This window comes from Dysidea avara, chromosome 10 (assembly GCF_963678975.1).
Source record: "Dysidea avara chromosome 10, odDysAvar1.4, whole genome shotgun sequence".
Taxonomy (NCBI): domain Eukaryota; kingdom Metazoa; phylum Porifera; class Demospongiae; order Dictyoceratida; family Dysideidae; genus Dysidea; species Dysidea avara.
Window position 1 is genome coordinate 6231353 of NC_089281.1, and position 13479 is coordinate 6244831.

At 36.7% G+C, this 13479-nt stretch overlaps 1 protein-coding gene across 4 annotated transcripts in view; it reads right to left on the reverse strand.

Annotated features, from left to right (window-relative positions):
• LOC136269110 (uncharacterized) overlaps window positions 1–13479 on the reverse strand; it is a 60949-nt gene that overhangs the window by 37587 nt on the left and 9883 nt on the right. For all 4 annotated transcript variants that reach the window (XM_066064586.1, XM_066064584.1, XM_066064583.1 and 1 more), the window contains 2 exons: window positions 12560–12829; window positions 9699–9778 (listed from right to left, as the gene is read on the reverse strand). In XM_066064586.1, coding sequence (XP_065920658.1) covers window positions 9699–9778; window positions 12560–12829 — 350 coding nt within the window. The remainder of the gene's footprint in view (window positions 1–9698; window positions 9779–12559; window positions 12830–13479) is intronic.

Sequence of the window (13479 nt, forward strand, 5' to 3'; positions counted from 1 at the left end):
ATGGCTCTTTTCACGTCCTACTTGCTTGGAGATCAACAACACCATGCAGAAATTCTGTGCAGTTTCGTATAGCACAAGTGATCAACACAAGGAAGCAACACAAGCACGAGTAGAGAGGGACCTGAAAGACACCAAGATACTTTTGTCTTTTTTAGCTGAAAGAGATCCTTTTAATGATGATCCTGCTTTACGTAACATTGCTACAGGTGTAACTGCTGAGAACATAATTAATGCCGAAGAGGCTAAATCAATTGGAACTACCATAATAAATGCAATGGTAGGTAAATGTGTGATTGAGCATTCCTTTAAGAAAAAGAACCAGATAGTAACAATGGCCTCGAATAACGCCATCAAGATTAGCCATGAAAATGTAAATATTGATCCTCAAGTACTCTTCCAGAGGCTTGTTACCACTGGCATGGGCAATGAACAATTGCCAGAAATATTTCAGCATGAGTTATCCAGCTACCCTCCTGCGTTATTTGATGCAAAACATGTTATGAAAGCCGCAAATAAGCCAGCATTAGCAGATGCCATATGGGCACTAATGCCAGAAGACATTCAAGGTCCTTTAGATAGTGATATCGTGTATGTTGTTGATGGTGGTTCACTACTTCACCGAATACCATGGCAGAAAGGTAGTACTTATGATAGCATTTGTATAAAGTATGCTGATTATGTGATGCAACACTACGGAAGACCTTTTGTTGTCTTTGATGGATATGAATGTGGGCCATCAACGAAGGACAATGCTCACTTAAGGAGAAACAGAGAGCAAATGACTGAAGTACATTTCACAGGATCAACTGTAATGAACGTAAAAAAAGAAATTTTTCTTTCAAACAAGAAGAACAAACAATCCTTTATTATTTTGTTGAGTGCAAGACTAGAGCAAATGGGTTGTCAAGTAAGCCATGCCAGGGGTGATGCTGATATGCTTATAGTACAAACAGCAATTCAAAGTGCATCCACTTCCAGCACAGTGCTTGTCGGTGATGATACGGACTTACTAATTTTGCTTTGCTTCCATGCTCCTCTTGACACCTCCCATGAACTATATTTAAAACCTGAAGTAAAAACAGGGACACACAAGTTGCCACGTTGCTGGAACATTAAACAAACAAAAAGAGTTCTAGGTGTGCGTGTCTGTGAGAACATACTCTTTGGCCATGCCTTGTTAGGATGTGACACGACATCAAGAGTCTTTGGAATTGGTAAAGGTGTTGCTTTAAAACAACTAAGAAACAGTGAAGATTTCAATATCCAGGCTGAAGTATTTAACAGAAGATCAGCTACAGATGAGGAAATTACTATTGCTGGTGAAAGGGCTTTGGTGAGTCTTTATACTGGAAGTAAGAAAGGAGACACCTTGGACCAGTTAAGATTGCAAAAATTCAGTCAAAAAGTAGGTTCAAGTGCTTCCTGTATACAGCCACAGCAATTGCCTCCAACATCTGCAGCAGCACGTTACTTCAGCTATAGAATATACCACCAAGTACAGGCATGGAGAGGATTTGACCTGCCAGCAACTGAATGGGGTTGGAAACTAACTGGATCAACCTTAATTCCTGTAATGACGGACAAAGATGTAGCACCACAAGCTTTACTGGAAGTCATAAGATGCTCTTGTAAAACAGGTTGCTCTACAATGAGATGTTCGTGTCGCAAGGCAGGTCTTGATTGTTCTATTGCTTGTGGAGAATGCCGAGGAGTTTGTACAAATGTGACAGTTTCATCTGATGAAACAATTGAAGATCAGACCTTTGAACAATGAAGAATTTGTCTATTGTGTTGTTTGATTTATTTTGCTTTTACACCAAGTATGCTACGATTTATGTGAAATACTGTATTATGGTCTCCTTTTTTCTGTTTAACCACTAATATGTATCTCTTTGTGCATGGTTAACACTTAATTTTGCTTCAGCATTTAGCTAGTGCCCTTGAAAGTCCAAAATAATACATACATGTGTACCTTTATCAGAAATCACTGCCAAAGGTATGCAAACAGAAATGCTACTACGTTGGCTTCACTAATTAATGGTCACATGCATATTTAACAAGTCAAATTAGGCATATTTCCCCAAGGTGAATTTTGGTGAATTTTTAGTATGTTAGTCTAAGCACTTTCTAGAAGTGAACTGTGAAGAAAAATATTCTGTTGCAATTTGTGATGGGTTAACCCTTAAAATCCTGCAGATTGACTAGACTAATAGTAGAGCACATAAGAACACTAGACTAGCTGCTGAACTAGTTCCCATTTCAGTGATTTCTCAGTTTCTTTGTACACAGGTGAATCTTGAGTGGCTTGAGCTTGTATTAAGCTACATTATTGATGTAAAACTTTGTACAAAAATACCATGAAATACACAAACAATATATATTTATGGTGTGACTAATAAATGTGTGCAGCTATGAAGTAGCTACTTCAAGGTACTTGGTATCTTGTACTTGCAGATACTTCCCAGGTGAGTGTGTGGTACTTGAAGTATCAGTAAAATATGGAATTGGGTACAGCCCTATGCATAAGGGCAGATTCAGAATTGGTTAGGAGGTACACCAGGAAGGTAGTATGTACATGGAACAAGAAATCTGACCCTCCCCCTCTCCCCCAGAAGCTGAAAAATTAATTTTTGGTAAAGTAAGAGTAGTTTTCATCTAAGGTGACAAATTTATGATTCTAAGTGATCACTACATGAGTTGTATTGCATGGTCAGTTCCAGAAGTGATTTCCATGAGTGGTTTGTGATCCGAATTGTAGCTACAACTTTAAACAGGCTGTAGGACCAGGTGTCCTACAGACCTTCAGCACTTGTGTAGTAAAGCCTTAAGAAATAAAAATAAATAAATATAATTGCAAAGAAAGGTCACAAGATATGAGCATACCTTGCTATATAGAATATTTATAAACGGAAGGATTTCACAATATTACATGCTGGTGATTGTTCTATTAGAGTATTTGATCTTTCAATTGTGGATAAAAGTCTGCAGTTTGAGGAAGGGAAGGGACAGTGTGTCCCTTCTGGTTCACCACTGATGTATTAGATATCATAACCCAATTTGAAATCTGTTAAAATGGGTCGGCATATAAATGAGTTACTATCACTGTAAGTTTGTAATCACTTAACACACATTTGATGGTCTTGCATTGGCTAAAAGAACTATTTTTCAAACCTGAGATGGGGGAGGGGGGAGGGTGGCTACATAGCTAAACCAAAAAAATGCATTTGTGTTTAAAGTACGTATTTTGTAGTTATGATTGTCCAAACAGTTAAAGTGAAGATTGAAGAGACTCAGACTTGTGTAGCAATGTGCCAGTGAAGGGGAAGATACTTGGACTTGGGGCATACTCATTCAAGAAATTTTGAAAAATAGTTGCAATGAGATTTTGGAAGCAATTTGAGAGAAATTATTGAGATCTGGAAGTAATTTTAAGGAAATAGTGAACTGAAGGGAATGAAATTTAACAGTTACAAGGTTTGACGGTATTCTTTTTTGTTGGATTTTAAACTATAATAGTGGAATGGTAAATTTTAAAAAGTTAAGTTGGATTGTAAGGCAATATTAATTCAAATTGTGGAAAAATTAATTATCTCAAAATTGGATCTTCATGTACTTTTAGCCAAATCCCTGTGAAAGAGATTAAAAACATATACATATACATAACTTTAGACTGTGCAGCTTGCTGTTTTGGTCTGGGTTTTACTAAACTTATCACAATTTACAACTATGTAGCCAAAAGTCACCTACAACTAGCCTTTTGGCCACAAGTAGACCCGTTCTAGCCCCTGTAGTCTTGTTTCCATCTGGCAATTAATCTCACATGGCCACTTTCCCCTGTAGTTTGTGTGGTGGTAAAGGTACACAGTCTCATCTGGCAGGCCACTGTATGAAGCAGGTGTAGTTTCCAGTTGGTAAGTTTGTGTGATGATGTGGCTTTTAATTATCATGATGGTGCAAGAGAACAGTCACTCTACTATAGCCAGAGCCTCCTTTCTTGGGAGTGAGACTCTTCACCATGGAGATGCAGTCCTTCAATCACAAGCATGCAATTCAGCAAAAGAAACCAGCATTTCAGGATTTCATGATGATAAAATAGCATGGGCATCCTTATGCCATATACTGAAAGTGTTTGCACATACAGTTACATGACTGACTAGTTGTGTATTAGCTACTATACCAGCTGCAACTGTACAATATTAATTGCAAGGTGTGTGCGTACTAGCTATGTTATGATTGTGGTGACTCCATATGATTACCATGACAACTATGACAGGCTCATGTGATCAGTTGTTCCAAAAAAAACTTTATACCATTTTGTATTTAGTAGGGGCTGACTACTGTGAGGGTAAATTTAAAATCAATCTATCTATCTATCTACAAAATGTCTTGCCTTTTACCTGGGTACTGCATATAATAACCACACAGGTTGTATCTGGCAAAAACAGAATAATTGTTTACCATTATTATTTTATTCATTAATTAGCATTAAGGGTGAAACGCTTACAAGCTTTACAATTTACAACCTAGAGTACAAGTTCCCTTTCAAAGTTCCATTACCACTTCAAACATTGTTCGTTGTCTATATACAACCCTTTTCTGTCACTGTCTAAAAGGAATATCAGAGTTCTGACTGCCATCTAAAATTTGAATGACCACTCAAATATTGAGCACTCTCTGGTATAGTTGTTAGTCCTGTGTAATGCATCAGGAAGCTTTGAGTGAAGCATAGTCAGTGAAAGAAAATCTTGGGAATGAGGAAAAAATTGTAGGTGTGAGATTACAAAATAAATGTTGGATGTAAGAGCAGAGCCTTTATATACTCCCTTAGAATTCATACCAAATGTAATTGCATACTACATGTTCGTACGTCCCATCTATTCTACATAATTCTATTTTGTATAATGCTATGTATCCAGACCTTGGCATCACAAAAAGTCTGGATTGAAGACCAGTCACTAAAATTTCCATGTACCGTACTATATTATAGCTTGCTGATGATAAGTCACAATTAACAGAAATATACAACATATAGTTAACAAGAAGCAGCTACTGGTAACAGCAACACTTGCATGCTCATGCTTAAAATAAATTATGCCAGCAGTAGTTACAGATTCCCATCAGCTGGCAACTGCACATGGCAACTGCACATGCAAAAAGTATCTAAAGATTGAAAAGACAGCTGATTCCAGCAAGAACAAATTCAAGTACCATCAGCAGAAGCAACAGCAGCAGAATAGGTTGACCAGTTTGAAATGGGTCAAAGCAATCGATAATCCAGTCAATCCATTTGACCCATTATAAAACAAGTCAAATTTGAAATCAGGTCATAACTATACACATAATATGTGTGAATGTAATTATCAAGACACACTGTAGTGTGTTAGAAGCTGACATGCCACACCATGAGTATATTGACAGGAAGAAAGAGAACGCAATTGTTATGTATTTGTGTATTTGTAGCTCCATGTTGCCTTTACAATTGTACAAGATGATTTTTGCTATGGAAATGCCCTCCATGCATCATCAGTAGTCCACATACCAAATTTCAGCAAAATAGTACCAAGATAATTATAAGACTTCAAAAATTGGCTTAATTTTTTCTATTATTTTCTTCGTCTTTTCACACACTTACAAAAGCTGCCATAAAGCATGAATGGGTTATTCAATTGCCTTAATTGAAATTTGGTACACCAAAGGAGGATTTAAAGACACATCTTGGTACCAAGTTTGACAATAAACAGTCAAGGAGTTATTGGCAATTATTCACAAAAATAACACCAATACGTTGTCACGTCTACAGGGTAAACTGCATATGGGAAGAAGCTGAAAATCAGTATGTGGATAGGTTAACTTATGAATTTCAAACCTTTTGTAGTTTGAAAGAAATCAAACTAAAGACCATGAAGATACAGTGCAAAAACCAATAATGTGTAACAATAGTGCAATCAAGATTTACTAGTAAAAATGATTACTTACCATGCCTACCAGACAAACCGCTAAGGTGAATAAATTGAAAATCGGTCTGTTGATGGATTAATCATCGTAGAAAGGTCCTTCAATGGTTTAGAAGAATCAGATTTAAAGCCACTGAGTTATAACATGAAAACCAACTCCGTGTAGCAAGTGTGAGATTAAGATGCACTTAATAGTGCAGCCCCCCTAATAGAACAGTCAGCTAAGAAATAATTGAAGTGTCCAGTTATTTAAAATCTGTTATAAGTCTACCTGTATAGAGCTCAGCTACAAAAACATCACCCTATAGAGAGTTGAGCTACAATCCAGTCACCATGTAGAGAGTTCAGCTACAGCAAGTCACCTTGTAGAGAGTTCAATTAAAGACAATTCACCCTGTAGAGAGTTCAGCTACATCAAGTCATCCTGTAGAGAGTTCAGCTACAAACAATTTACCCCATAGAGAGTTCGGCTTTGATCATGCCAACCTGTAGAAAAGAGTTCATGTAATGTTTCTATACAGTATTACTTTTTTTAAATGCACAATGTGGATATAACAATTCAGCTCTTGATCTCTTCCTCCTTTCTGCAGCAAAGAAAAAAGACAAGTAAAAGAAGCTCCAAAGCTGGCCATTTGGAGTATACAAATGCAAAATTAAGTGATATCTAAACAAAAACAGCTAAGCTGTGAAAAAGGGTGTGGCCCTTCCAAAAATACCAGGGTGAAATAGATGTGAAATCCAAGGTGGCGGCCAAGAAAATGTCTGTGATGGTAGAAGGTTTATGGCAAAAAGTTTCAATAATGACAATTCAGGTAAATTTGGTGTCTTGGCACCAAATTCACCTGAATTGTTGTTATTAAATTTTGCCATTAACCTACCATTACAGACATTTTCTTGGCTGCTACCTTGGATTTCACATCATTTTTCATCCTTGTGTTTATTTGGAAGGGTCACACCCTTTTTCAGAGCTTGGCTGTTTTTGTTTAGATATACTGCATGCATCTAATAAACATTATATGTTTATAGAACTTTGCGTGGACAAGATCAAAGGAAAAGTGTATTTTAAATTTCATAAAGTACATTCTCAGCCGGCCAACAGTGCTTCATGATCACAAAGAGTGCTTTATTGCACCGCAAAGAGTCCTTTATTCGTTCAATAAAGCACTTTTTGTGGTGCAATAAAGCGGCAATAAAGAACAGTTGCCCACGTGCCTTAGTGCGGGCTAATAGCATGCGGGGCTCACGCCAGTATGACTAATCACCCACACCGGTGAAGGCTGATACCCTCACTGCGCTGAGTGATCAATCACCCCAGTCAATACGAGTTCTACCATTGGATTGCTTTTATAGACATACCTAAATGCTTTGATGAAGGGTGGGAGAAGGTAACATTGCTGTTGTGTTTGTTAATGTAAATGGACAAGTCCTGGAGATATCATGGAAATATTTCGTCATGTGACTCACAATAGAATCGATTGTGGGTTGCGAGTAAAACCTGCCAAAATATGCGATGAACGTCTTCCATGCCAAACTATGGTGAAATGCACGTGAGTTACTTTGTTAAACTAGTTTGTGTGCATTCAGGCTGCTAATAGTTCGTGCAACGCGTGTTAATTACGAGTCCTAGTGTATGGTGAAGCTACATGACTAGAAAGTTCCATAAATCATTTAAAACATAGCTTTGCTCGTGCTATATGAAAAATAAAGTACTCGGCGCTTGGCCTTGATGCTAATAAAGCACGAGGCTTTGCCTCGTGCTTTATTAGCATCTCGGCTGCACGCCTCGTGTTTTATTTTTCATATAGCACTTATGGCTATGCTTTAACATATACATATAGAAGTCTACAAAAGCTTTATACACTACAAAGCTGTTACTTTTGCTGCCTTACAAAGTGCACACACACACACACACACACACACACACCTAAACAGTAGAAAAGACCAAGAAATTCAGAAATATACCACCAAAAATGATTATACAGTGTGGTAGTACTGTATAGTAAGGATGACAAAGGTTTGTGCTTTCCTTCCAAAATAATCACCTGAAAATCAGCCTCACATTTCTTTCACAGTGTAAGTGTTAGTCAATAGAAAGTTGTGCTAACAACATATATGACTCCAGGTCACTCTTGAAGGCATGGCTATATATGCCTAGCCAATACTGCTAAGCTGTTACTTATTGATGCCTTCAGACAAGAATACCTCAATAATGCCCTTACCTTTGTCTTTCTCCACTACTGCATAGTGGTCAATTAATTTGTGAATGGCTTCTTGTGCTGACTATTACATTTTGTCTGTAAGTAACTGGATTTATTACAGAGGTACTCCTGAATCTAAGCAATACATGGTATTATATGTTGGGGCATGAAAACAGTACGTAGCATGGACAAATTGCACATCATGCTTTCATGGCAGTGACAATTTTTATGGTTATTTCATGATTAATAGGAGTTGGTGCACAGATATGAAAATTTATTTAACAAATGGCTGCTGACTCTGACACTGACAATTTGTTAAAGTTGGCTACTTCTGAACATTTTTTTAAGCAACATAAAGTGAGCCTACATATAGATTGTGCCAAAACAGCCAGGTTGTGTAAAAAAAAAGCAAAAAAAAAACAAAAAAAAAACAGGGGGGCCTTCAAGGGTTCAAGATTAAAGGTAATGGCACCAAGTTGTACGTACATGTAGCAGAGAAAAAGACTTGAGAAAGAAATGGTGAAAATGTCACTGACGCTAACTGACTATTTTGTTAAGGTACTTTTTGCAGGTTTTTAGAGGCAGAATTTGGTGACTAAACAGTACCACTACACTGTTTGATAACTGTAGTTTTCAGTTTGGGGTGTACTGATATAAAAATATTGGTGTTGATACATCACGATTGTTGACTCTCAGCATTGACACACTTTAGTTATCTCATGGATCCATATAGTGGGATAGTATTATTATGATGATTATATTGTTGACATGGCAACCAATATTCTAATGATAAACATAGGTTATGTATGGTTTGAAGCACAAAGCTCATACCTAAAGTGTCATACACATGATGATATTGAAATGTTGCTAAAACCCAATTTTTGGTTTTCCTGCCTGCTGCATGTGCCTTTTGCAGTTGGTAGACAGTCGGTAGACACTGTACACGGCTGTACCTGCATGAAAACACCTTTTACAATCTAGCTGGACCAATAACAATTGAGGGACACACCCCTTAATGACTTAGTTGTACTTATAGAAATATACACTTCTTATTGGCAAAAAGATGGCTACAACCACGTCCCTTAAACTTCACGCCAGATTGACTGAGGCTCACTTGAGATACTCTAATAAAGCAGTCTCCCTTATTTACAACAGCCATGTTTAATATTCTAATAAAACAGTCACTTATGTATATTATACGTAGCTGTAGCTATTACAAAACAAAACAAACTAATTTTTTTTTAAATGAATAAATGAAGTAGGGATCTAAGAAAACTAGTGAAACAAGATTAAATGAATGATGGTACTACAACATAGCTGTGTGAGAAAATCCCTACTTTGGCATTGTACAAAAGTTATTATGAAATGCCAATGTAGGGATTTCCGACAGGTCTATGTTGCAACACCATCATTCATATCTGATCATGATCTCACTCAGTTAAAACATCCTTACTTCATTTTTTATATTAATATTTCTTAAAATATACTAATATGCCCTTTATATAGTATATCTTTACATGAAAAACAAATCAGCATGGAGTCTAACCTCAAAATTATATAATGTATCCTGACATACTGCACTGCCTCGATCACAAGATGTGTTATGCAATGATAAATCATCACTTACTACATATAGAAATAGGAACAGAATATGCATTGAATGATACTGTACATTTTTGCCATTACATCAAAACACATAACTAGTGTATCATTAATACAGGGAAAGGTGGTGTGAACACACAACAGACAAGAGCGCATTATGCAGGAAGCAGTATAATGTTGTGGCTTGGAATAAATTCAAACTGTTCTTGAAGGCGAACTTCCTATTGGGTGGAGCATCCTCCATACTTGACGTAAGTCAAATCAATTCAGATATCTCAGAGATGTGATCCTCCGAATTCTCATACTGACTGGATAAAGTACTTGTACACTATGCAAACAGGACTTATTGCTAGACAACCTACTGATAAAAACTGACTTTTCTGCATACCTCAGGATTCTTTAAAATGGAATTAAGGTTGCCTGTCTGTCTAAATTTTCCTTTGCCACACCAAATCTTACATGTATGTATCTACTCTTCATCTGGCAAGAGTAATGTGATTGTTGTAACTGTACATTTGTTCATTCCTTACAGTACACTGTAGACACTGGTATAAGAAAAAATTAGATTTGTAGGAATCATAGAAAAAGACATGAAACAAGGGACATCTGCAGCTATACTAGTGGATATTTAATTCTTACTTCATTCATATACAGCCTGTTGTCCACTAGTATAGCTGCAGGTATATAGGAAACCTCTCTTTTCATGGTTTTTATTTCCTATAGGTAGGCACCAGCCTATTATGCTTTTAATTTTGCCTATTATGCTATACTGCAGTGCTAAAAATTTTTGCCTATTATGCTCATAATTATGCTTAAAAATTTTACCACAGTTCCAATGTTTTGTTACTTTCTATGGATAATGATAAACTTTGGCTTATGGACAACTGGTTAAATGTAAAAAGTACTCATGTGCATTAAGAATTTGGCTGCATTGTAAACTATAATAACAATCTTGTCTGATAACTACTTAATGCCATATCGATGGTATCGACTTTTCTATTATTGTAAGTCAACCTTTTCTGTACATGTAGCATACATTTTTGCTTACAATATGACAATTATTCTGCCTATTATGCTAGCATTATGCTTGATGCTTTCAGGCACCTACTAAGCTCAAAATTATTCCAGCATAATAGGCTGGTGCCTACCTATAGGGTCAATTTTGATGAAAAAATTTCATGAATTTTGCATTATTTTTTCAAAACTGAAAATTTCCCCGTGAATGCTATTGCTAGCTACCTGCGATGAGTATCTATCCCGCTTATAAAATATTTGGATTGGCTGATGTGTTAATTTGCTTGACAATGTGGAAAGTCCTAGTGAGCCACACGCATTTCTCATGATTGTGTGCCACTGTCTGGAATGTGCCTTGTTTACACAAACAGCTAAATTTGTAGTTTAAGTGTGTACCACCATACTTTCCTCTACCATGAAAATCTAACCGCGAATATGTTTGCCTGCCCTCCACTACAAAAGCTTTGTCCATCAAAACTTTTCCCCTATATGACACTTGTTTGTTTCTTTTTTAATAGCATAACTTGTGACTGGTTAGCCAGCACAGATTGCAATTAGCTAGGGAAAGAATGACATCAGAGTTAATGGAAAACTGATGAAGTGCTTGGCTATCAATTAATTTAACTATTTCACTTCGTTTTCCACTATGTTCTGTCCATTAGCTATACAGTGTTACAAGCACACACACAAAAAAAAATATATATATATATCATAAGTGTCTCTGCAAATGATCAACTCAGTACAAACAACTCTCATGATAACTAGCACAGACACGTGGCAGAATTTTTGTACATTAGCGATGGGTAGGGGGTGCAGGGGTTAGGAACTGCATGAAGCCCCATTCAAGGAAAAATATTTGCTGAAATTATCATACAGCATGGTGGATCTCAGAGATTTGTATTTTCCTGTCATAAACTATAGAACCAGCCTCACTTTTCCTTCACAACAACTCGGCAGCATTGGTTACAAGCCCAAACATGCCTTCAAATGCCCTTGACAAGTTTCTACAGAATATTTTATATAGCCAAATCTCTACTGACTAACTGATGCATTCAGCCAAGTGTATAACTTGACTAAGGGGAATGCTACAGGGCTGATTTCTTCACTGTTTGACAATGCTTAGGTCCGGGATGTACCTTTTCACCTACCACTCTGGCTACAATACATTAAACATGGACTTACATTTGTCCTACTCCATGTCCTGTTTCTTTCTCCACTATTGATTCATGGATAGCATGGTAATGGCTTACAGTAGCTAACCTTTAAATTGGTATGGCACTTATATTAATTTATAGAAAGTGGTTATGTCCTGTGATGTACTACTGTGTGTAATTCACTCAGAATGGGTAAGTTATTGAGCCAGTAATGTAATAATCATAATCACCTATAGTAAACACTGAATATCATCTATTTATTTATCTATTTATTAAGGCTTTACAGCACAAGTGTTGAAGGTCTGTAGGACAGCTGGTGGTCCTACAGTTCAAAGTTGTTACATAAAGTGTGTTTGAAAAGGTGGAGAACATACTAAGCAGATTAACTGACAGGCTAGTTTGGATCCTGTATCTCCATCATTCTTATATGGTACCACTCAAACACAACGTCGTCTCGCAAGAGTACAAGCTATTAAAGAAAGTTTACTGAAGTGACACCCATTTTGCTCGTGAGTATCCATCCCGTTTTGTTTGGGATGGATACTCGCAAGCAAAACGGGTGCCACACACATACACATCTTTAGAATTCAAGGGACATACCCAGCCTAGGTACACAATCACAAATGTAAATACTTACCAATCTTCTTCAATTTCTCTCCTATATGTCTCTGAGTATCTATACTTTTTAGAATAGTGCAAAATTTAAGGAATTTTGTAGCATCCATGGTTCTAACATATTGTAGAATATTGGAATTTATCTTAATATCACTAGGAGCAGTAGTTATCATTCCATAATCATCACTGGTTATAAGACCTTCACACAACATCATGTGGCTTATTGAGTCTGCATCCATTTTACTTTCCAGGTAAGTATAAAAGTGACTAATGACTTGTGATACTGCCACTACTAGAAATCAAAGGTATGTCATATGTGCCACTAGGCATCGCATGGATGATCATGTAAATATGTATAATATACAGCAGTACATATGAAAAAGAATGATATATGATGTGCAAGTACAAAGTCATAGCATAAACCAAAATTTGACACCTTTGGAACATATAGCGAAGATGGCATATTAGAACAGCCACAATTATAGTGAGATGGTGCAAAGAGCAGGTGAATTATAATATATGATGTGAGCATGAGCAAGCAAGCAGCTACCCACAGCTATGCATATCTGGTAGCTTACCAAACTGTTTTAACAAGGATAAGACCCAGGATTTAGCAAAAGGAAGTGAAAAGTGGGGTAATAGGTACATAGAGCAGGGAGTCTGGGGGGCACAGTCCACACATTTTTTTAAAATTATTTTGCAACCAATGTTTCATTGTGTAGAAAAGTTTTAGTAAAAACATTTGTATTGTAGTAAAAATTATGCTTTACAAGTGGCACGAATTACAAATGTAGATTGTGGAGATCACTGCCAGTGTTAATGTCTAGATATAACTATATGTTAGTGGTTATTGCCCAACTTGCATTTGAAGGCAGCACTATACCATGATCACACTCACTAAGCTAGTTTTACAAATTGAATGTATTTCAAAGATTTTTTATA